The sequence below is a fragment of the Chiloscyllium punctatum genome, chromosome 48 (genome assembly GCF_047496795.1).
Source record: "Chiloscyllium punctatum isolate Juve2018m chromosome 48, sChiPun1.3, whole genome shotgun sequence".
NCBI classification, from domain to species: domain Eukaryota; kingdom Metazoa; phylum Chordata; class Chondrichthyes; order Orectolobiformes; family Hemiscylliidae; genus Chiloscyllium; species Chiloscyllium punctatum.
This window is the reverse complement of record NC_092786.1, coordinates 30598163-30622941: the sequence shown is the minus strand read 5'-3', so window position 1 is coordinate 30622941 and position 24779 is coordinate 30598163. Positions and strand designations below refer to the sequence as shown.

Sequence of the window (24779 nt, the reverse complement as noted above, 5' to 3'; positions counted from 1 at the left end):
AGGCAACAAATCCCAGCCGACACAGAGAGGCCAAGGATGTTAATAGTGAGGGATTGAGCAATGGGAATGTCATGGAGACTGTCATGGTGTGATAGTGAGATTTCCCCTTCTTGCAGACAGTCATTGCCTGACAGTTGTGTGTTCTGAATTTGAATGTTGTTCAGGTCTTGCTGCATTTGAACAGGGACTGTTTCCGTATCTGTGACATTGTTGATGGGGCTGAACATTGGGCAATCATGAGCAAACATCCCCACTTCTGACATTCTGATGGAGGGAAGGTCGTTGATGTAGTCGTTGACATGGTTGTGTCTAAGAGAGTACCTTGAGGAACTCTGGCAGAGATGTCCTGGGAATGTGGTGATTGAACATTGATAACTAGAACCATCTTTCTTTTTGCTGGTAATGATGCCATACAGCAAAGAGGTTTTTCTAATCACACTGAGTCCAATTTTTCTCTGACCCCTTGGCAAATTGCTCAGTCAAATTCTGCCTTGGTCTTAAAGCAGTCACCCTCACTTCCCCTCTTTTAGTTCAGCTCTTTTACTCATACTTTGACCAAGCTGTACTGAGATCAGGAGCTGGGTCACCCTGGTGGAACACAGACTGAGCATCAGTGACCAGGTTAGTGTGGAGGACATGTGCCTTGATAACACTGTTGACAAAATCTGCCATCACTGCACTTGTGATTGAGAGTGGATTGGTGGGGGAAGAATTGGCAAGGTTGGATTTATCCCAGTTTTTAGCAACAGGACACAACTGGACAATTTTCTCCATTTCCAGGCAGATGTTGCAGTTGTAGCTGTACTGGAACAGAATGGATAGGGATACGACACGTTCAGGATCACAGCTCTTTCACCTTATTCCCACAATGTTAGTCAGTGTGCATTGGCTTCACAGTATCCAATGTCTGCAGCCGTTTCTCGATGTCACGTGGTGTCAATAGTACTGACTGAAGACAGGTATCGGTGATGCTGGGGACTACAATGGATTGTCCCTTTGCAGCTTTCTAGCTGCAGCTTGTTGCAAATGCTTCAGCCTTATCTTTTATTTTTTTCCCTCAAACCTTAACCTGGTGCCCTCTAGTCCCTGATTTCCCAACCCTGGGAAAACAACTGAATAAATTCACCCCATCCATGCCTCTCATGTTATTAGACACTTCCATAAGAACCACCCCTCCCCACTTCCGAGACCCTGAGTCCTGGCAGTATCCTTGTAAATTTCCTCTGTACTCTATCCTGTTTAATAGCATCCTTCCTGTAACAAGGTGACCAAAACTGACTATAGTCCTCCACGAACAGCCTCAGCGACATAACTTCCCAACTTCTGTACACAATGCCCTGACTGATGAAGGCCAGTCTGCCCATAGCCTTCTTCACTGCCCTGTCTACCTGGGACTCCACTTTCAAAGAACCATACCACTGAACTTCAAAGTCCTTCTGTTCCAGTACACTCCTGAAGGCCCAACCATTCATCGTGAAACTTCTACCTTGATGTGACTTTCCAAACTGTAACACCTCATACTAACCTACATTGAATTCCATTAGCAAATTCTCGGCGCACGTGCTCAGTTGGGAGAAAGTGAGGACTGCAGATGCTAGAGATCAGAGTCGAAAAGTGTGGTGCTGGAAAAGCACAGTCGGTCAGGGGGCATCTGAGTAACAAGAGAGACATCGTTTCAAGCACAAGCTCTTCATCAGGAACGAGGGGAATCCCCCAAGCGGGCTGAGAGATATATGGGACGTGGATGGGGCTGGGAGGAGAGGAAATAAAGAAACTGGTGAAATCAACATGGTCCAATCTCATGGGGTCATGGTAACCTCCTTCACTGTAAACTACACCTTCAAGTTTGGTGTCATCTGCAAACTTACTAACGATACCTTGTATGTCCACATCCAAATCATTTATACAAATGACAAAAGCAGTGGACCCAGCACCGATCCTTATGGCACACCACTGGTCACAGGCCTCCACTGTGAAAAGAAACCCTCCACCACAACCCTGTGTCTTCTACCTTTGAGCCAGTTCTATATCCAAATTCCTTTATTCCATGAGATCTAACCTTGCTAACCATGCCCCCATGAGGAACCTTGTTGAACGCCTTAATGAAGTTCATACATATCACGTCCTCTGCTCTGCCCTCATTAATCCACTTTGTTACTTCTTCAAAAAACCCAATCAAGTGCATGAGACATGATTTCACATGCACAAAGCCATGTTGACTATCCCTAATCAGTCTTTGGCTTACCAAATTCATGTAAATCCTCTCACTCATAATTCTCTTCAACAACTTGCCCACCACTGATGTCAGGCTCACCAGTCTATTGTTCCCTGGCTTTTCCTTACCACCTTTCTTAAACAGTAGCAACACATTCGCCAAACCTCAGTCTTCCAGCACCTCACCTGTGACTGTCGATGATACAAAATATCTCTGCAAGGGCCCAGCAATCACTTCCAGAGCTTCCCACAGAGTTCTAGGGTACACCTGATCAGATCCGATGGATGTTTCCACCTTTATGTTGAATCATAGAATCCCTGCAGTGTGGAAACCGGCCATTTGGCCACAAAAAGTCCACACTGACCCTCTGAATATTAACCCACCCAGACCCATTCCCCTACCCTATTACTCTCCATTCCCTTGAATGATGAAGCTAATCTACACATTCTGGAACACTACACGTCAATTCCCATTGCCAGCCCACTGAACCTGCACATCTTTGAACAATGGGAGGAGATCGGAAAACCCAGAGTAATCCCACACAGACACGGGGAGAATGTGCACAGAGAGTCACCCGAGACTGGAATCGAACCCATGTCCCTGCCGCTGTGAGGCAGCAGTGCTAACCACTGTGCCAGTGTGACACCCCATCGTCCCTTTCAAGATGAAATTTCAGTTCCCTCTAAACCCCGCACCTGCATCTACCTATCGCCATCGCAGCTAACTTGCTCCCAACCCCAACCTCCCATTTATCTCTCAGCCCCCTTTCCCAATCCACAATCCTGATGAACAGCTCATACTGGAAAAGTGGCCTCTCATGCTCCTCGGATGCTGCATGACCTGTTGTGCTTTTCCACTGCCACACGTTCTGAACTCTGGTCTCCAGCATCTGCACTCCTCACTTTCTTCCACAACACCATCCTCATGAAACTCCACCAGAGCAAGGTCAGTGTGGGACTCGATACATGAGCCTCCTCAGCTCATTGTCACTGAACAGAAAGCGGTCTCTACACTTTTAAACTTTGTAGTGAGGGGTTTGTTCCCTTTGTCGGTGTCAGCTGGAGCTGTTTGTTGCTCTGAAACATGGAAACAGTTTCTGAGCCAGAGGTTTCCATGGACAATAGTGAGAGCCAGCCCTGTTCCTGAGAGAGTGCCTCTCTGGATTTATTTGGAACCAGGCACCTGATTAAAGCTGCTGACCTGACCCTGGGGACTGCAGGTTGTCGGCCAACCAGAGTGTTCCCTGAGAACCAGACTGTCCTCTTTGACTATGGGTTGCATGAGTGTGGCAGCAGATTGCAGGGAATGGGGATTGTCTACACTTGCTGGAAGTTTGGGCTGTAGATGTCTCCTGACTGAGATCTCATTGATATTGAGAAGGACCATTCTCCTGCTTTCTCAAATACTCAGACTTGGTTTCTATCCTGGGTGGATTCTGCCTTAACTGTTCTCCTTCTCTAGTCTTGTGCTCCCATTTTCACTGGTTTGGAAGCTTTTGTTTGTATACGTTGTTCTGTTACAATTATGTTTTGTCAGTATGAATTGGGTATCATGTGGTGATTTGTGGATTTTGTTTGGATACTGTGAACTTTTTCCTGAATTGATTTAGTGACCTTCCACAGTGCAGCATTCTGTTGTGCAGTTTTTCAATCGAGATGTTATAGGAATGCAACTGATTTAGCAGCATGGATTAGAGTGGTGCTGGAAAAGCACAGCAGGTTAGTCAGCATCTGAGGAGCAGGAACACCAATGTTTGGGGCAAAAACCCTTCATCAGAACAGCAGCATGATACAGCCACATGACCTGTGGTTAGTTTAAGGGAAAGTAGCTCCATTCCCATCAGGCAAATGGACTTTCATTTCATTCTGGTGAACTATTGTTTTCTCTATATTTCTCAACTCTTAGACACTGCCTTTATTGCCTTGGCTTGCTGTTTAATCTCTAGGCATTATTAGTAATCTCTTCTCAAACCTGGAGGTTACCTGATTACACTGGGAATTAGATGGCTAAAAGATCCTGGCAACCTCTTTCCTTTTATAACAATCACCACGTTCCTGTTCCCTCAATATTTATCTCTAAGTCTGTCTGGGAGTCCAACACAATCTCCCTTAAACCAACGTTTGCATCAGGAATTCTAATTTGATCTTTGGAATGATGTCATACATTGTTAAACTGATCCTAAATGACTAATCCTTGACCTGTGACCCATTACTCTTTAATACTGGTGTCTCCAGCTCTGGGAATGGGGTTGGAGTGGGGGTGGATGTTGGTAGAAGCAGCCTCCTGAGCCTATCACACCCTGAAAGAATTGTCCCAATGTGATGGTGTCATTGTGAACCCTGTGTAGAACCTTCTCATTACAGATCAGCCCTTCATTCCTAAACCTGTGTCTTTCAGATGACTGGAGAATTCCTGATCTACACCACCCACCTGACCCACATCCTAAACTATCCTGGATCGATCAGTGTGAGAACAAATGGGGCTGTTGTTCCCATTGAATGTCGTTATTTGAGGTGAGAACAATTACTTGATTGTCAGTATGATCCCCTGCTGCTGTTGTCTGACACTGTCCTAAAATGGCTGCCCTGTCTCCTTTCCCCAGGAAGGGCAATGTGAGCAGCAATCCCATCAAGCCCACCTGGATCCCATTCAGCTCCACCAGGTCTGGAGAAGGGCATCTGTCATTCTCCCTGCGTCTAATGAATGGTATGTGATGGGTGGCTGGGGAGGGATCTCCTGGTGTCTCTCTCTGGGAGTTGTACCCATTGGCTCCAACCCTTGTCTTGCTGTACTTCAGGTGACTGGCTGACAGAGCGCACTTCCACTGTCTACTTCCTGGGAGATCTCATTCACGTTGAGACATCTGTTTCCATGGCCAACCATGTGCCCCTGAAGCTGTACATTGATCGCTGTGTAGCGACACTGAGCCCAGACAAGGACTCCACCCCGAGATACAGCATCATTGACTACAATGGGTAAGGAGCTCTCTGCTTTCTCCAGCTGCTCCCATCTCAGTGGCTTCTCTCCATTCACTTCATGGCCCTTTGTCCATCTGCAGTTGCCTCCTGTTCAGCAAAGCTGAGGACTCCTTTTCAACCTTTGTGTTGCCAAGAGACGGGTGGGAATTGGACAAGCTACAGTATGACCTGGATGCCTTCCGTTTCTATGGAGATGGGCGTTCCTTAGTACGACGAAGCTGTTGATGTGGTTGTCCACATTGGGGAAGGAGTCACTAAACACTGACCTGTTCTATTGTGTCCCTCAGATGTTCATCACCTGTCATCTGAGAGTTGCTGCAGTGGATTGGAGAGATTCCAGGAATAAAGCGTGTACTTTCCAGAAGCTGCAGAATATGTAAGTTCTCTCTCCCTGTCCCTCAGGGATGTTGTTGGGAGAGGTGATGCATCATGTGGTTGATGGGCTGTTCCTCTTGTTTAGTTGGACCCCATTTGAGGAGTCAGTGACATTTGTGCCTGTTGCCATGTGGGAATTGTGGGAGCACAAGGGAGATCGTGATCCCTTTCAGAGGAAGGAGAGACCTTGGCCCTGAAGCTGGTAGGACATTGCCCTCTAGATGCTGGGATCTCCCCTCACCCCCATCTTGTTCCCCTCCCTTGACTGTGATGTTTGATCTTGTAGAGAGTGAAGCTGGATTGGAGGGGGAGGCCTCACTTGGCCCCCTGATCATTCTGGATACTGAGCTGACCAACGTGGCAACTCAGCCCCTGACTGAGGGTGACAGAAGGATGCAGGAGAAGTATCCCAGGGGTGAGTTGGCTGCCTGCTAGTTTCCCTTTCTGTCTCTGCGTTCCCTCAGTAACCATTGGTTTCTCCTTGTTTTGTAGGTGTGGAGTCAGAGCTGGTTGTGATGGTGGTCCTGACTGTGGCAGCTGTCTGTCTGATCTCTGCTTCATTGCTGGCCTTGTTCCTGTACAGGAGACACAAGCAAACACCCATCAACTGGTGATTGGGAGAGTCAATAAAGCAGTGATTCATGGTGTCTTCTGTCTAGACCTGGCTTGTTTCCACATCCTTTCTTAGTTTAAACTATCCCTGGGTTAAGCTTCTCCAATCTATGGAGTGAGCTTCCTGAATGATTGGGTTATGGAAGATCTTGTTTGCTCCTTCCAGGGAGTACAGGGAATGATGACCACCTTGGAAAGGGGCTTTCCATTCTGATTAAATCACTGTTTGCAGAATGTGCTAGAGGAATGGCTCTGATGTGGCAGTGTCTGAGGGAGAAACACTTGGTGTTTCTCGTCAGTTCAGACACTCTAGACAAGTTTCCAGGTGGATTCCTAATGTTACCATCTCCTTTGGCAATTTCTCCACATGGAGTTCTCCCTGTCTGTGTGGGTTTCCTCCCACAATACAAATAGGTGGCTATTCTAAATTGACCATAGGTTTTTGCGATGAGACTGGAATCGAACCCATGTCCCTGTCGCTGTGAGGCAGCAGTGCTAACCACTGTGCCAGTACATCTTCCCTTTCAAAAGGAAATTTCAGTTCCCTCAAAACCCCACACCTGCATCTACCTATCGCCATCCCAGCTAACTTGCCCCCCACCCCTAACCTCCTGTTTATTTCTCAGCCCCCTTTCCCAATCCACAATCCTGATGAACAGCTCCTACTGGAAAAGTGGACTCTCATGCTCCTCGGATGCTGCATGACCTGTTGTGCTTTTCCACTGCCACACGTTCCGAACTCTGGTCTCCAGCATCTGCACTCCTCACTTTCTTCCACAACACCATCCTCATGAAACTCCACCAGAGCAAGGTCAGTGTGGGACTCGATACATGAGCCTCCTCAGCTCATTGTCACTGAACAGAAAGCGGTCTCTACACTTTTAAACTAATTGTACAGCTACACTGTCTACGTCAAACACTTTCCATCCAGGGGCATCACTGAGTTAGAAAGAGAGTAAAAGATTCTATTCTCTGCAACTGAAACCAAAACTTCCCCTCTTAAAAACTGGAAGGAAAGCTGTCCCCGTCAAAGGCTCCCAGGACACAGACAGCACGTGGTGAAATACAGAGTAAAAGTACCTCTACTCTGTGAATTAAAAATAAACAGATGGTTGAACTCTCCCTGCATTGTCCCGATCAAACACTCCCCAGACAGGGACATAACATGTTTAGGTACAGAATAAAGCTTCTTCCACGTTGCCTGCATCAAACACTTCCATGGGTCTCACTGTCAGTCTCCTCAGGTGAGGGTGGGCTTCGGTTTGTGTTGCCGAGAGACGGGTGTGAGCCAGACAAGCTTCGGTTTGATCTGGACGCCTTGCGTTTCTATGGCGATGAGCGATCCTTGGTAAGAGGAAACTGCTGATGTGCTCCTCCACAATGGGGAGGGAGTCACTAATCACTGACTTTTGTGACTGTGTCCCTGACTGTCTCTCAGATGTTCATCACCTGTCTCCTGAGAGTTGTTGCAGTGGATCAGGGAGATTCCAGGAAGAAAGCTTGTGGTTCTGTTTGCAAAGCTGGGAATTTGTGTTGCAAACGTTTCGTCCCCTGTCTAGGTGACATCCTCAGTGCTAGGGAGCCTCCTGTGATCTTCCTCCAGCATTTGTAGTGGTTTGAATGTGCCGCTTCCAGTTGTCAGTTCCAGCTGTCCGCTGCAGTGGTCGGTATATTGGGTCCAGGTCAACCTGTGCTCATCCACAGATTCAATCAACAAACACATTGACCTGGACCCAATATACCGACCACTGCAGCGGACAGCTGGAACTGACAACTGGAAGCGGCAGATTCAAACCACTACAAATGCTGGAGGATGATCACAGAATCGCTTCACAGGAGGCTCCCTTGCACTGAGGATGTCACCTAGACAGGGGACGAAATGTCTGCAACACAAATTCCCAGCTTGGCAAACAGAACCACAACGAGTACCCGAGCTACAAATCTTCTCAGACTTTGAAAGCTTGTACTTTCCAGAAGCTGCAGAATATGTAAGTTCCTTCTCCCTGCCCCTCAGGGATGTTGTTGTTGGGAGAGATGATGCACCATGTGGTTGATGGGCTGTTTCTGTTTAGCTGGACCCCATTGGAGGACATTTGTGCCTGTGGGGAATTGTGGGAGCACAAGGGAGATCCTGTCTCCCTCCAGAGGAAGGAGGCGCCTTGGCACTGAAGCTGGTAGGATGTTGACCCTCCAGATGTTGGGGCTCTCTCGTCACTCCCACTCCCCCTCCCTGACTGGGATGTTGATCTTGTAGAGTGTGAAGCTGGATTGAAGTGGGAAGGAGAGGCCTCACTTGGCCCCCTGATCATTCCGGATACTGCGCTGACCAACCTGGCAACTCAGTCCCTGACTGAGGGTGACGGAAGGATGCAGGAGAGGTCTCCAAGCGGTGAGTTGGGTGCCTGCTAGTTTCCCTTTCTGTCCCTGTTTTCCCTCAGTAACCATTGGTTTCTCCTTGTTTTGTAGGTGTGGAGTCAGAGCTGGTTGTGATGGTGGTCCTGACTGTGACAGCTGTCTGTCTGATTTCTGCTTCATTGCTGGCCTTGTTCCTGTACAGGAGACACAAGCAAACACCCATCAACTGGTGATTGGAATAGTCATTAAGGCAGTGATTCCTGGTGTCTTCTGTCTGGAGCTGGTTTTATTTCTGCATCCTTCCTTAATTTAAACTATTCCTGGGTACAATCTCTAGGTTTAGCCTCTCCAATACATGAACTGGAGTTTCCTGAATGATTAATTGGGTTATGGCAGATATTTGCTGCTTCCAGTGTGCAGTTTAGACCACCTTGGATGTATCAGTAACACCAACCCTCCAACTTCTGTATTCCCAGCAACTTTTCACCCTGGTCCAAGCCCTTGCCCTTGGATACCCCTACCACATTCCTGATGCCAAGCTTATGCTTGGAAAGTTGACTCTCCTGTTCCTCAGATGCTGCCTGACCAGCTGTGCTCTTCCAGCACCACATTTTGACTGATCTCCACATCTGCAGTCCTCCCTCTCTGCCTTGTCCAACATTCAGTTCCCATAAATACCCCCTTAATGAAAGGCAAACTCTCAAGGCATTGTCGCCTGCAACTCCAACTGTTTTTAAAGAACAGATGTTTAGTCTCCAGGGTTGGCAGTTCCACTTTCGTTCCCAGATGGGACGAATCTGTTGAGGTTTTTAAAAATGAATGCGCTCGAGCAAAACAATTACCGAAACAGAACGATAAGTCACTAGTGACTGGTAAAGAAATAGAACTGCGCAATTACAGTTTCTACAATGTTTTAGCCACTTGTTGCGTTTCCACCCTGAATTACAGATAATGATTATTTTATTTATATTATATAGATATAATTAATATTTATAATATATCAATTGTATTAGCCTGAATCAATATTAATTAACAGGATTCCTTCACACTCTCCCAGTGACCGGTCATATTGATTCAAAGCTAATTTAAAACATGACAGCATTAATTTATTGTTAATTAAAGAATGGAAAGTTACATTACTGGCCACAGCGTGTGCAGGCAGTGGCAGCAACAACCTTATTGGTAGAGGAGAGTCGGAAACTTACTTTTGGGGAAGCCTTAAAAGTCAGCACCCCACATCAGGTACAGACCATATTAAATCAGAAAGTGGGGCGGGGGCTTACGGACTCTAGAATTCTAAAATATGAAGCAATTTTAATAGAGAGGGATGACCTTATATTGATCACAGACACTTGTCTGAATCCAGCTACCGTTCTCCGGAAAGGGGAGGATGACGCTCCCTCAGACCCACAACATGACTGCCTCGGCATTATAGAATATCAGACTAAAGTAAGAATGAACCTCAGTGATATCCCTTTACGTGCAGTGGCCAGGCTGTTCATTGATAGGTCCTCCAGAGTGATTGAAGGTAAAAGACACAATGGATATGCAGTAGTGGATGGAATAGAGGGGAGTGTTATTGAGGCTAGTTCACTACCCAATGATTGGCCGGCACAGACTTGTGAACTTTATGCACTAGGAAGGGCCCTTAAGACCTTGGAAGGCAAAGAAGGAACTGTCTCCACAAATTCTAAGTATGCCTTCCGTGTGGCACACACATTTGGGAAGATGTGGCAGGAGAGGGGACTGATTACCCTACTGTTTAAGAACTAGCTTGAGGAATTGGTAAAGCAAGTATTGGAAACCCTTTAATTGCCAAAGGAAATAGCAATGGTCCACATAAATGGACAGCAGCAGGGAAATGATCCCATAGCAAAGGGAAATAGATTGGTGGATGAAGTCGCTAAGGAGGCAGCTCTGAACCCTCAACCTGCGACAATATAGATTTTGGTACCGATGGTGCAGGACCCTGGGGGGGGAAAGACCGATATTTAGCGCGAAGGAAAAGAGAGAGTTAGAAGAGCTGGGAGCTACGCAGACAGTAGACGGGCGCTGGATGCTACCCGATGGCCGGGAGATGCTAAATACAATGATGATGCAGGAAATTATGGCTGTCTTACACCAGGGAGTGCAAGCAATGTGTGATTTGGTCTTAAGGAAATATGGATGCAAAGGGATCTATACGATAGCCAAACAGATATGTGAGGGATGTATAACATGCAAGAAAGTCAACAAGAAGTTATTGAGGAAACAAGTCCCAGGAGGGTGAGAACCTGGGCTCTGAGCATTTCAGAGCATTCAAGTCGATTATACCGAATTACCCTGAGTAGGAAGACTGAGGTATATGCTGGTAGTGGTTGATCACCGATCTGGATGGGTGGAGGCATACCCTTTAGCCACTGCCACTGCAAGTGGGGGTCCAAGATAATACTTGAACACGTAATTCCCAGAGACGGGATAATGGAATGCATAGATTCAGATCAGGGAATTCATTTCACTTCCAGGGTACTCCAGAGAGTACTGAAGGGTTATGTATCTCCTGGGAGTTCCACACCCCTTGGCACCCACCTTCATCAGGTAAGGTTGAGAGAATGAACCAGACACTCAAGAAGTAGTTATCGAAATTAGTAGTAGAAACCAGACTCTCTTGGACTAAGTGTTTACCTATAGCCCTTTTGCGAGTGCGGACAGCCCCAAGGAAAGATATGGGGCTGTCCCCTTATGGGATATTGCTTGGCCTGTCCCATCAGGGAACGAAAGCGGAACTGCCAACCCTGGAGACTAAACAGCTGTTCTTTAAAAACAGTTGGAGTTGCAGGCGACAATGCCTTGAGAGTTTGCCTTTCATCAAGGGGGTGTTTATGGGAACTGACTGTTGGACCAGGCAGAGAGGGAGGACTGCAGATGTGGAGATCAGTCAAAATGTGGTGCTGGAAGAGCACAGCTGGTCAGGCAGCATCTGAGGAACAGGAGAGTCAACATTCCAAGCATAAGCTTGACATCAGGAATGTGGTAGGGGTATCCAAGGGCAAGGGCTTGGACCAGGGTGAAAAGTAGCTGGGAATACAGAAATTGGAGGGGTGGTGTTACTGATACATCCAAGGTGGTCTAATCTGCACACTGGAAGCAACAAATATCTGCCATAACCCAATTAAATCATTCAGGAAACTCAGTTCATGGATTGGAGAGGCTAAACCTAGAGATTGTACCCAGGAATAGTTTAAATTAAGGAAGGATGCAGAAATAAAACCAGCTCCAGAGAGAAGACACCATGAATCACTGCTTTATTGACTATTCCAATCACCAGTTGATGGGTGTTTGCTTGTGTCTCCTGTACAGGAACAAGGCCAGTAATGAAGCAGAAATCAGACAGCTGTCACAGACAGGACCACCATCACAACCAGCTCTGACTCCACACTTACAAAACCAAGGAGAAACCAATGGTTACTGAGGAAAAACAGGGACAGAAAGGGAAACTAGCAGGCACCCAACTCACCGCTTGGAGACCTCTCCTGCATCCTTCCGTCACCCTCAGTCAGGGACTGAGTTGCCAGGTTGGTCAGCGCAGTATCCAGAATGATCAGGGGGCCAAGTGAGGCCTCTCCTTCCCACTTCAATCCAGCTTCACACTCCACAAGATCAACATCCCAGTCAGGGAGGGGGAGTGGGAGTGACGAGAGAGCCCCAACATCTCGAGGGTCAACATCCTACCAGCTTCAGTGCCAAGGCCTCTCCTTCCTCTGGAGGGAGACAGGATCTCCCTTGTGCTCCCACAATTCCCCACAGGCACAAATGTCCTCCAATGGGGTCCAGCTAAACAGAAACAGCCCATCAACCACATGATGCATCATCGCTCCCAACATAAACTTACATATTCTGCAGCTTCTGGAAAGTACAAGCTTTCAAGGTCTGAGAAGATTTGTAGCTCGGGTACTCGTTGTGGTTCTGTTTGCCAAGCTGGGAATTTGTGTTGCAGACATTTCATCCCCTGTCTAGGTGACATCCTCAGTGCTAGGGAGCCTCCTGTGAAGCGCTTCTGTGATCTTCCTCCAGCATTTGTAGTAGTTTGAATCTGCCGCTTCCAGTTGTCAGTTCCAGCTGTCCGCTGCAGTGGTCGGTATATTGGGTCCAGGTCAATGTGTTTGTTGATTGAATCTGTGGATGAGCGCGGTGGGCGGGGCGGGGGGGGTGAAGGAGAAAGAGGGAGGGAGAAGAGAAGGAGACAGGGCAGCTGTGAAGTAAAGTTTCTCAGCTCAGATAACAACATTCAATGGGAACAACAGCACCATTGGTTCTCACAATGACAGATCCAGGATAGTTTGGGATGTGGGTGGTGTAGATAAGGAAATCTCCAGTCATCTGGAAGACACCAGATTAAGCAATGAGGAGCTAATGTGAAATGCGACAGTTCTACACAGGGCTCACAATGATACCATCCCATTGGGACAATTCTTTCAGGGTGTGATAGAAGAAGCCAACCACCGACCTCACACTCCACATTCCCAGAGCTGGAGAGACCACTGTTCAAGAGCAATGGGTCACACGTCAAGGATTAGTCATTTAGCATCAGTTTAACAAGATTGACATCATACCAAAAGATCAGATTTGAATTCCTGATGCAAAAGTTGGTTTAAAAGAAGGATGGGTGTTGGGTTCCCAGACAGTATTTGCAATAAATATTGAGGGAACAGGGACGTGGTGATTGTTATTACAGAAAGAGGATGCCAGGATCTTTTGGCCATCTAATTCCCAATGTAATCAGGAAACCTTTGGGTTTGCGGAGAGATTACTGATGCAATACCAAGAGATTAGTAGCAAGCTGAGGCAATAAAAGCACTGTCTAAGAGCTGAGAAAAGTAGAGAAGACAATAGGTCACCAGTATGAAATCAAACAGTTTTACTGACAGGCCGAGTGTGGAACCCCTCAAGGACACAGCAGTCAGTTTATTCATACAATAACTCCCCAGTGGGAAGGAGGTCAAATCCATTTACCTGATGAAATGGAAGATACCTTCCCTCAAACTAAACACATCATGCTGCTATCCTGATGAAGGGCTTCTGCCCAAAGTGTCAATTTTCCTGCTCCTCGTATACTGACTGACCTGCTGTGCTTTTGCAGCATCACACTAATCCATGCTGCTATATTATTTGCATTCCTATAATGTCTATTGAAAAACTAAACAGAATGATGCACTGTGGAAATTCACAGTATCCAAAACATCCACAAATCACCACATGATACCCAATTCAGACTGAAAACATACATTGTAACAGAACAATGTATATAACCAGAAGCTTCCAAACCAGAGAAAATGGCAGCACAGGACTAGAGAAGGAGAACAGTTAAGGCAGAGTCCAATCCAGGATAGGAACCTAGTCTGAGTATTTGAGAAAGCAGGAGAATGGTCCTTCCCAATATCAATGACGTCAACCAGGAATCATTGGGCTTTCAAACTTCTGGAAAGTTTAGACAACCCCCATTACCTGCAATCTGCTACTACACTCATGCAGCCCACAGTCAAAGAAGACAGTCTGGTTGGCCAATAACCTGCTGTCCCCAGGGTCAGGTCAGCAGCTTTAATCAGGTGCCTGCTTCCAAATAAATCCAGCTGGGCCCTGACCAGCAGGTTGTGCTCTCCACACTGAACCATCACAGTCTGTAGTGGGGACACACTCCCAACATCAGACATTCGGAAACTGGAACCAATAGGACCCCCATGAAGAAGCATTCTCTGAGGAACAGGGCTGGCTCTCACTATTGTGTATGGAAAACTGGCTCAGAAACTGTTGCCATGTTTCAGACCAACAAACAACTCCAACAAAGGGAACAAACCCCTCACTACAAAATCACCCATGATCTTACACACAACCTGCTCTCACCTGACACCAATGTGACCAGAAGCAGCAACATTGAACCAATCAACCAGCCCCAATCTCTATAATTTCCACCAATGACTAAGCTCATCGAGTTATCACAAGGTGGGCCTATTTCATTTGGACCAATAGGAGCGGCTGTGAGCTGCTGTGCTGTCACCTGACTGAATTCAACTCCACAAGGTCTCATGGAGAAGGCCCCATGAATACAATCATCAAACGTAGCTCATTGATACAGGAAAGTGTCTGCTTGGTCCTGCCCACCCTCACCTGAGGAGACTGACAGTGAGACCCATGGAAGTGTTTGATGCAGGCAACGTGGAAGAAGCTTTATTCTGTACCTAAACATGTTATGTCCCTGTCTGGGGAGTGTTTGATCGGGACAATGCAGGGAGAGTTCAACTTTCTGTTTATTTTAAATTCACAGAGTAGAGGTAGTTTTACTCTGTATTTCACCACGTGCTGTCTGTGTCCTGGGAGCCTTTGACGGGGACAGCTTTCCTTCCAGTTTTTAAGAGGGGAAGTTTTGGTTTCAGTTGCAGAGAATAGAATCTTTTACTCGGTTTCTAACTCAGTGATGCCCCTGGATTGAAAGTGTTTGATGTAGACAGTGTAGCTGTACAATTAGTTTAAAAGTGTCGAGACCGCTTTCTGTTCAGTGACAATGAGCTGAGGAGGCTCATGTATCGAGTCCCACACTGACCTTGCTCTGGTGGAGTTTCATGAGGATGGTGTTGTGGAAGAAAGTGAGGAGTGCAGATGCTGGAGACCAGAGTTCAGAACGTGTGGCAGTGGAAAAGCACAACAGGTCATGCAGCATCCGAGGAGCATGAGAGGCCACTTTTCCAGTAGGAGCTGTTCATCAGGATTGTGGATCGGGAAAGGGGGCTGAGAAATAAACAGGAGGTTAGGGGTGGGGGCAAGTTAGCTGAGATGGCGATAGGTAGATGCAGGTGTGGGGTTTAGAGGGAACTGAAATTTCACTTTGAAAGGGAAGATGTACTGGCACGTTGGCACAGTGGTTAGCACTGCTGCCTCACAGCACCAGGGACATGGGTTGAATTCCTGCCTCAGGCGACTGACTGAGTGTGGTGTTTGTACGTTCTCCCCGTGTCTGCGTGGGTTTCCTCCGGGTGCTCCGGTTTCCTCCCACAGTCCAAAGATGTGCAGGTCTGGAGAATTGGCCATGCTAAATTGCCCGTAGTGTTAGGTAAGGGGTAGATGTAGGGGTATGGGTGGGTTGCGCTTCAGCGGGGCGGTGTGAACTTGTTGGGCCGAAGGGCCTGTTTCCACACTGTAAGTAATCTAATCTAATTATAGTGGTTAGCACTGCTGCCTCACAGCGACAGGGACATGAGTTCGATTCTAGTCTCAGGTGACTCTTTGTGTGGACTTTGCACATTCTCCCCGTGTCTGTGTGGGATTACTCTGGGTTTTCCGGTCTCCTCCCACTGTTCAAACATGTGCAGGTTCAGTGGGCTGGCAATGGGAATTTACCCACAGTGTTCTAGGATGTGTAGGTTAGGTTCATCATTCAAGGGAATGTAGAGTAACAGGGTAGGGGAATGGGTCTGGGTGGGTTACCGTTCAGAGGGTCAGTGTGGACTTTTTGGGGCCAAATGGCAGGTTTCCACACTGCAGGGATTCTATGATTCAACATAAAGGTGGAAACATCCATCGGACCTGATCAGGTGTACCCGAGAACTCTGGGAAGCTCCGGAAGTGATTGCTGGGCCCTTGCAGAGATATTTTGTATCATCGACAGTCACAGGTGAGGTGCTGGAAGACTGAGGTTTGGCGAATGTGTTGCTACTGTTTAAGAAAGGTGGTAAGGAAAAGCCAGGGAACTATAGACTGGTGAGCCTGACATCGGTGGTGGGTACGTTGTTGGAGAGAATCCAGAGTGTGAGAATTGACATGAATTTGGTAAGCCAAAGACTGATTAGGGATAGTCAACATGGCTTTGTGCATGTGAAATCATGTCTCATGAACTTGATTGGGTTTTTTGAAGAAGTAACAAAGAGGATTGATGAGGGCAGAGCAGAGGACGTGATCTATATGAACTTCATTAAGGCGTTCAACAAGGTTCCTCATGGGGGCCTGGTTAGATCTCATGGAATACAGGGATACAGAACTTGCTGGAAGGTAGAAGACACCGGGTAGTGGTGAAGGATTGCTTTTCAGAGTGGAGTCCTGTGACCAGTGGTATGCCATAAGGATCGGTGCTGGGTCCACTGCTTTTTGTCATTTGTTTAAATGATTTGGATGTGGACATACAAAGTATTGTTAGTAAGTTTGCAGATGACACCAAAATTGGAGGTGTAGTGGACAGTGAAGGAGGTTACCATGATCCCATGAGATTGGACCATGTCGATTTCACCAGTTTCCTTATTTCCTCTTCTCCCAGCCCCATCCACGTCCCATTTATCTCTCAGACCCCTTGGGGGATCCCCCTTGTTCCTGATGAAGAGCTTGTATTTGAAATGTTATCTCTCTTATTCCCCAGATGCTGCCTGACCTGGCTGTTTTTTTACAGCATCACACTTTCCAACTCTGATCTCCAGCATCTGCAGTCCTCACTTTCTCACAACTGGGCACGAGCACCGAGAAATTGCAAATGGAGTTCAATGTAGATCAGTATGAGGTGTTACAGTTTGGAAAGGCACATCAAGGTAGGAGTTTCATGATTAATGGTTGGGCCTTAAGGAGTGTAGTGGAACAGAGGGACCTTGGAGTTCAGGTGGATGGTTCTCTGAACGTGGAGTTACAGGTAAACAGGGCAGTGAAGGCAGCTTTTGACACACTGTCCTTCATCAGTCAGGGAATTGAGTAGAGATGTTGGGAGGTTATGTTGCTGAGACTGTATGTGGAGTATTGTATTCAGTTTTGGTCACCTTGTTCCAGGAAGGATGCTATTAAACGGGATAGAATGCAGAAGAAATTGACAAGGATACTGCCAGGACTCAGGGTCTTGGGGGATGGGGTTCTTATGGAAATGTATAAGATCATGAGAGGCATGAATGAGGTGAATGTACTCAGTTGTTTTCCCAGGGTTGGGAAATCAGGGACGAGAGGGCACCAGGTTAAGGTTTGAGGATAAAGAAAAAAAAGAAAAGGCTGAAGCATTTGCAACAACCTGCAGCCAGAAATCACCAAAGGGACAATCCATTGTAGTCCCCTGCATCTCTGATGCCTGTCTTCAGTCAGTCCTATTGACTCCACGTGACATCGAGAAACAGCTGCAGACATTGGATACTGTGAAGCTAATGAACCCTGACTAACATTGTGGGAATAAGGTGAAAGAGCTGTGATCCTGAACGTGTCGTGTCCCTATCTATTCTGTTCCAGTACAGCTACAAATCCAGCATCTACCTGGAAATGGAGAAAATTGCCCAGGAGTGTCCTGTTGAGAAAAAGTGGGACAAATCCAGCCTTGCCAATTACTCCCCCACCAATCCACTCTCAATTACAAGCAAACTGTTATCAAGGAACAAGTCCTCCACACTAACCTGGTCACTGATGCTCAGTCTGTGTTCTGTCAGGGTTACTCAGCTCCTGATCTCAGTACAGCTTGGTCCAAGTATGACTAAAAGAGCCGAACTTAAAGAGGGGAAGTGAGGATGACTGCTTTAAGACCAAGGCACAATTTGATTGAACAATTTACCAAAGAATCCCAAGGAAAATTGGACTCAATGGGATTAGAAAAACCACTTTGCTGGCTGGAGTCATGTCCAGCACAAAGAAAGATGGTTTCAGTCACCAATGTTCAATCACCACATTCCCAGGACATCTCTGCCAGTGTTCCTCAAGATACTCCTAGACACAACCATGTCAACTGCTCCAGCAAAGACCTTCCCTCCATCAGAATGTCAGATGTGGGGATATTTGCTCATGATTGCCCAATGTTCAGCTCCATCAACAATGTCACAGATACTGAAACAGTCCCTGTTCAAATGCAGCAAGACCTGAACAACATTCACATTCAGAACACACAACTGTCAGGCAATGACTGTCTGCAACAAGGGAAAATCTCACTATCACACCATGACAGTCTCCATGACATTCCCATTGCTCAATCCCTCACTATTAACATCCTGTGGCTTCCCTGTCTCGGCTGGGATTTGTTGCCTGTCCCTAATTGCCCTTGATTTGATTGGTTTGCTCAGCTATTTCAGAAGCAGCGACATTGCTGTGGGTGTGGAGTCACGTTTAGGCCGGACCAGGTCACGGTGGTAGATTTCCTTCCCTCATGGGAATTATGAATGACATGCGATCTTAGAAAAGATCAGTTTCAGTCACAATTACCAGGAGTAAATATTTTCAAACACAAGATTGATTTTCATGTTTTACCAGCAACGACAATAAAATTTTAGCCCCCAGCCTCAGATGATTAACCCGACTCACTGAATTCCTGTCTCAGTAACACTACCATTATGCCACTTGTTCCACCCACCTGTAGACAGAAGCCTGAGCCAAAGACAGATGGCTCAGTGATAGCCATTAGTGTCAAAGAATCCTGAGTTTAATTCACATTGAATCTCCACAGTGTGGAAACAGGCCATTCAGTCCCAACAAGGCCACACTGACCCTCTGAAAGGTCAGCCACCCAGACCTTTACCCTACATTGACCACTGATGACCCATCTAACCTCCACATCGCAAAAAATCTATGGTCAATTTCGCATAGCCACCTATTTGGATTGTGGGAGGAAACCCACACAGACAGGGAGAACTCCATGTAGATTAATTACCCAAGGATCGAACCTCGGTCCCTGGTACTGTGAAGGAGCAGTGCTAACTACTGTGGCACCATGCTGCCCAAGAGAGTGTAGGAAGAATCTTCGTAGAGTCTCTGGAGAGACAGTTCATGGTTTAGGATGGATGTGACTCTTGAAAGATGAGTAGTGTCTGTCCACTGATACAGCCAGACAATCTGAGTTTTCCCAGCATTCTGTGGTGTCAGATTTCCAGCCTGTGCAGCATATTGCTTTGAGTCCTGAGTGCAAGTTCATTCCACAGTCTTCAGCACATGTGACCTGCTATGGTTTTAAGAATTATATTTTGTCCTTTTTTTGATGAGGCTTTGAGGCAAAGGTGGAGAGCTATCTATTGAAAACCAGTAAAAATAAACAGCATGAGGTCTTGGGTTATAGAGACATTGGAACTAAAGAAGCAGCCTGAATGTGTGGGGTCAAGCTCTCAGAACCAGAATTAGTAGTTTTACCTTGGAGCAGTTGCTGCTGGGACCTTGAAACGGAAACTATTTCCACCCATCTCCCCACCCCTGTCAGGTACAATCTGGGGTGAGGTGGGGGTTACTGTCTCTCAGAGTTGCAAGAGCGACAATGTATTTTTAAATTTGCCTTTTGTCAAGTGGGCATTGTTGGGAACTGACTACACTGGGCCAGTGAGAAAGTGGGGACTGCAGATCAGAGTCAGTGTGTGGTATTGGAAAAGCACAGCCAGTCAGGGAGCATCCAAGGAGAACAGTCAACATTTCAAGCAGAAATGTGACATCAGGAATGTGGGAGGAGGAGTTCCAGGGGATAGGAGATGAATGGGACATGGTACGGCTGGAGAGAAAGGTAACTGGGAAGACAGTAGGTAGATGACAGTGGGGTGTGATGGTGCTAAGTCACTATGGAGCAGGAAGACATATTGGACAGTTCAGAAAAGGGCAGTGTTGAGTTAGAGTATTGGATCTGGGAATAAGCTGGGGAAAGGGAGGTCAGAAGTGATGAAATCTACATGGGTCCCATCCGTTTGGAGGGTGCCCAAGATGGAGCTCATCCTCCAGTTGTTGGGTGGCTAGAGTTTGATGGCAGAGGCAATTGAGGACATGCATGTCCTTGGCAGAGTGGGAGGGGAGTTGCAGTGTTCACCCACAGGGTGCTGGCATTAATTATGTGTCCCAGAAATATTCTGCAGGCTGGTGAAACCAACTGTCAGAGCAGAGGGAGTAGCCATGGGCACCTACCTAGGACCCAGCTCTGACTGCCTCGGTCAGGTACAACAAACAGTTCATCTTCTGCAGCAACACTAATACCATTACACATCTTGCCCTCTATTGCATGATGACTGTATTGTTACAATCTCATTCTCCCAGAAGGAGAGAGAACAGTTCAGTGTTTACTGTAGGAAGAGGATATTGAAGGTGTAGAAAGTGGGGAAGTAGATGGTGAGATCTTCAAACATGTCTATATTAGAGGTGGTGTTTGATGTCTATAACCACATCCCCCATCTGGGAGGGGTGAGCAGAGTTTAAATGCAACTCTGAATAGAACATCAGTTTGAAATCCCAAGAGTGGGGAAGTCAAAAATCTGACCGATAACAGTCCACAAACAGGACTGGCAGCATCTCAGGAGATAGTAACATGAGGAATCCACCTGGACACTTGTCCAGAGACTCTCAACTGACTAGAAACCACCAACTGTTTCTCCCTCAGATACTGCCACATCAGAGCCATTCCTCCAGCACATTCTGCAAACAGTGATTTAAATCAGAATGGAAAGCCCCTTTCCAAGGTGGTCATCATTCCCTGTACTCCCTGGAAGGAGCAAACAAGATCTTCCATAACCCAATCATTCAGGAAGCTCACTTCATGGATTGGAGAAGCTTAACCCAGGGATAGTTTAAACTAAGAAAGGATGTGGAAACAAGCCAGGTCTAGACAGAAGACACCATGAATCACTGCTTTATTGACTCTCCCAATCACCAGTTGATGGGTGTTTGCTTGTGTCTCCTGTACAGGAACAAGGCCAGCAATGATGCAGAGATCAGACAGACAGCTGCCACAGTCAGGACCACCATCACAACCAGCTCTGACTCCACACCTACAAAACAAGGAGAAACCAATGGTTACTGAGGGAAAACAGGGACAGAAAAGGGAAACTAGCAGGCAGCCAACTCACCCCTGGGATACTTCTCCTGCATCCTTCTGTCACCCTCAGCCAGGGGCTGAGTTGCCACGTCGGTCAGCTCAGTATCCAGAATGATCAGGGGGCCAAGTGAGGCCTCCCCCTCCAATCCAGCTTCACTCTCTACAAGATCAAACATCACAGTCAAGGGAGGGGAACAAGATGGGGGTGAGGGGAGATCCCAGCATCTAGAGGGCAATGTCCTACCAGCTTCAGGGCCAAGGTCTCTCCTTCCTCTGAAAGGGATCACGATCTCCCTTGTGGTCCCACAATTCCCCACATGGCAACAGGCACAAATGTCACTGTCTGACTCCTCCAATGGGGTCCAACTAAACAAGAGGAACAGCCCATCAACCACATGATGCATCACCTCTCCCAACAACATCCCTGAGGGACAGGGAGAGGGAACTTACATATTCTGCAGCATCTGGAAAGTACAAGCTTTATTCCTGGAATCTCCCTGATCCATTGCAGCAACTCTCAGGTGACAGGTGATGAACATCTGAGGGACAAAGTCAGAACAAGTCAGTGTTTAGTGACTCCCTCCCCATTGTGCAAGAGTACATCAGCAGCTTCCTCTTACCAAGGATCGCTCATCTCCATAGAAACGGAAGGCATCCAGGTCAAACCGGAGCTTGTCCGGCTCCCGCCCGTCTCTGGGCGACACAAAGGTTGAAAAGGAGTCCTCAGCTTTGCTGTCCAGGAGGCAACTGCAGATGGACAAAGGGCCATGAAGTGAATGGAGTGAAGCCACTGAGATGGGAGCAGCTGGAGAAAGCAGAGAGCTCCTTACCCATTGTAGTCAATGATGCTGTATCTCGGGGTGGAGTCCTTGTCTGGGCTCAGTGTAGCTACACAGCGATCAATGTACAGCTTCAGGGGCACATGGTTGGCCAGTGAAACCGATGCCTCAATGTGAATGAGATCTCCCAGGGAGTAGACAGTGGAAGTGCGCTCTGTCTGCCAGTCACCTGAAGTACAGCAAGACAAGGGTTGGAGCCAATGGGTACAACTCCCACAGAGAGACCAGGAGATCCCTCCCCAGCCACCCATCACATACCATTCATTAGACGCAGGGAGAATGACAGATGCCCTTCTCCAGACCTGGTGGAGCTGAATGGGATCCAGGTGGGCCTGATGGGATCGCTGCTCACATTGCCCTTCCTGGGGAAAGGAGACAGGGCAGCCATTTTAGGACAGTGTTAGACAACAGCAGCAGGGGATCATACTGACAATTGAGTAATGATTCTCACCTCAAATAACGACATTCAATGGGAACAACAGCACCATTGGTTCTCACAATGACAGATCCAGGATAGTTTGGGACGTGGGTCAGGTGGGTGGTGTAGACCAGGAAATCTTCAGTCATCTGAAAGACACCAGATTAAGTAATGGAGAGGCTGATCTGAAATGATAAGGATCTACACAGTGTTTATAATGACACCGTCCCATTGTGACAATTCTTTAGGGAGACCAACAGTTTCAGGGCCAGGAATCTGCTTTCCCACACCCTGAGCTGGAGAGAGACTTGTATTCAAGGTTAGGATCAATTCAACAATGTAAGGCATCATTCCAAAGATCAGGATCGGAATTCCAAACCAAAACTTGGTCGAAAGGAGGTTGTGTGTTCGGTTCCCAGACTAAATTAGAGATAGTATTGAGGGAACAGGGACGTGGTGATTGTTATCACAGGGAAGAGGCTGCATGGATCTTTTGGCCATCATCTCCTTGTGTAATCATGAAACCTTCGTATTATGAGCAGAATTGGGAGATTAATCAGAATGTTAGGCAATAAAACAGTATTTAGGAGATGGGAAAGAACAGAAACTAATTAGCCATAATAAAATCAAACTAGTTTTACCAACAGGCCAAACGTGGAGCACAAGTACATGAGCAGTCAATTTATTCATAGACCAACACCCCCAGTGGGAGGGAGTCAAGACAATGTGCCTGATGGTGATGGAGCTACTTTCCATCCAACTAAACACAAGTCATGCTGCTAAGAGTTGTGCTCCTGTGACCTCACTATGGAGAAAGTAGTGATAATAGAAATCCACACTATAGTGGATCACTAAACCAAGTCAGGAGAACACTCAGCATCAAAACACCACCCACAAGTCAACACATGATACTTAATTCATACTGAAAACATTCTAACAGAGCAACCCCTGTAATCAGAAGCTTCTAAACCAATAAGAATGGGAGCACAAGGCTAGAGATGGAGAACCGTTCAGGCACACAGTCCAATCCAGGCAAGGAACTTAGTCTGATGATTTGAGAATTTAGGAGAGACAGTTCCTACATGTTAACATCACATTTAGGGTTCTAGTCAGGAATCACCTACAGCCCAAACTTCCAGCAAGTGTAGACAACCCCCATTACCTGCAATCTGCTGCCACACTCATGCAGCCCATAGTCAAAGAGGACAGTCTGGTTCTCAGGGAAGACCCTGGTTGGCTGACAACCTGCTGTCCCCAGGGTCAGGTCAGCAGCTTTAATCAGGTGCCTGGTTCCAAATAAATCCAGCTGGGCCCTGACCAGCAGGTTGTGCTCTCCACACTGCACCATCACAGTCTGCAGTGGGGACACACTCCCAACATCAGACATTCGGAAACTGGAACCAATGGGATCCCCATGAGGAGGCACTCTCTCAGGAACAGGGCTGGCTCTCACTATTGTCCATGGAAACCTCTGGCTCAGAAACTGTTGCCATGTTTCAGAGCAATAAACAGCACCAACTAACACCAACAAAGGGAACAAACCCCTCACTACAAAATCACCCATGATCACAAACAACTCAACCATCCCCACACACCCCCAACCAGCTCCTTTTATACACACAAGCTGCTCTCACCTGACACCAATGTGACCAGAAGCAGCAACATTGAACCAATCAACCAGCCCCAATCTCTACAATTTCCACCAATGACTGAACTCATCGAGTTATCACAAGGTGGGCCTATTTCATTTGGACCAATAGGAGTGGCTGTGAGCTGCTGTGCTGTCACCTGACTGAATTCAGCTCCACAAGGTCTCATGGTGAAGGCCCATGGATACAATCATCAAACGTAGCTCATTGATCTGGGAGGGTGTCTGCTGGATCCTGCCCACCCTCACCTGAGGAGACTGACAGTGAGACCCATGGAAGTGTTTGATGTAGGCAATGTGCAAGAAGCTTTATTCTTGTAAACTTATCATGCCCCTCTCTCTGGAATGCAGGGAGAGCTTTACTTTCAGTTTATTTTTAATTTATAGAGTAGAAGCAGTTTTACTCTGTATTTCACCACGTGCTGTCTCTGTCTTTGTCTCTGTCTTTGTCTCTGTCTCTGTCTCTGTCTCTGTCTCTGTCTCTGGGGAACCTTTGATGGGGACTGCTTTCCTTCCAGTTTTCAAGATTAGATGAAGCTTTAGTCTCAATTGGAAAGAGTAGAATCTTTTACTCTGTTTCTAACT

At 47.0% G+C, this 24779-nt stretch overlaps 1 protein-coding gene and 1 long non-coding RNA gene across 2 annotated transcripts in view; both read right to left on the bottom strand.

Moving 5' to 3' along the window:
• Nucleotides 1–5733: 5733 nt before the first annotated feature.
• LOC140469160 (uncharacterized) overlaps nucleotides 5734–24779 on the bottom strand; it is a 113539-nt gene continuing 94493 nt past the window's right edge. Inside the window, exons 2-3 of the long non-coding RNA XR_011955990.1 lie at nucleotides 8512–8729; nucleotides 5734–6143 (exon numbers count right to left, since the gene is read on the bottom strand). This is a non-coding gene — a long non-coding RNA (uncharacterized lncRNA). The remainder of the gene's footprint in view (nucleotides 6144–8511; nucleotides 8730–24779) is intronic.
• LOC140468786 (zona pellucida sperm-binding protein 3-like) lies at nucleotides 21121–23933 on the bottom strand. The gene is made up of 9 exons (XM_072564809.1): nucleotides 23709–23933; nucleotides 22580–22695; nucleotides 22387–22490; nucleotides 22120–22297; nucleotides 21910–22036; nucleotides 21740–21828; nucleotides 21534–21655; nucleotides 21321–21449; nucleotides 21121–21242 (listed from the first exon to the last, which is right to left on the bottom strand). Exons 1-9 carry the CDS (start codon nucleotides 23931–23933, stop codon nucleotides 21121–21123), a joined length of 1212 nt encoding a protein of 403 aa, XP_072420910.1.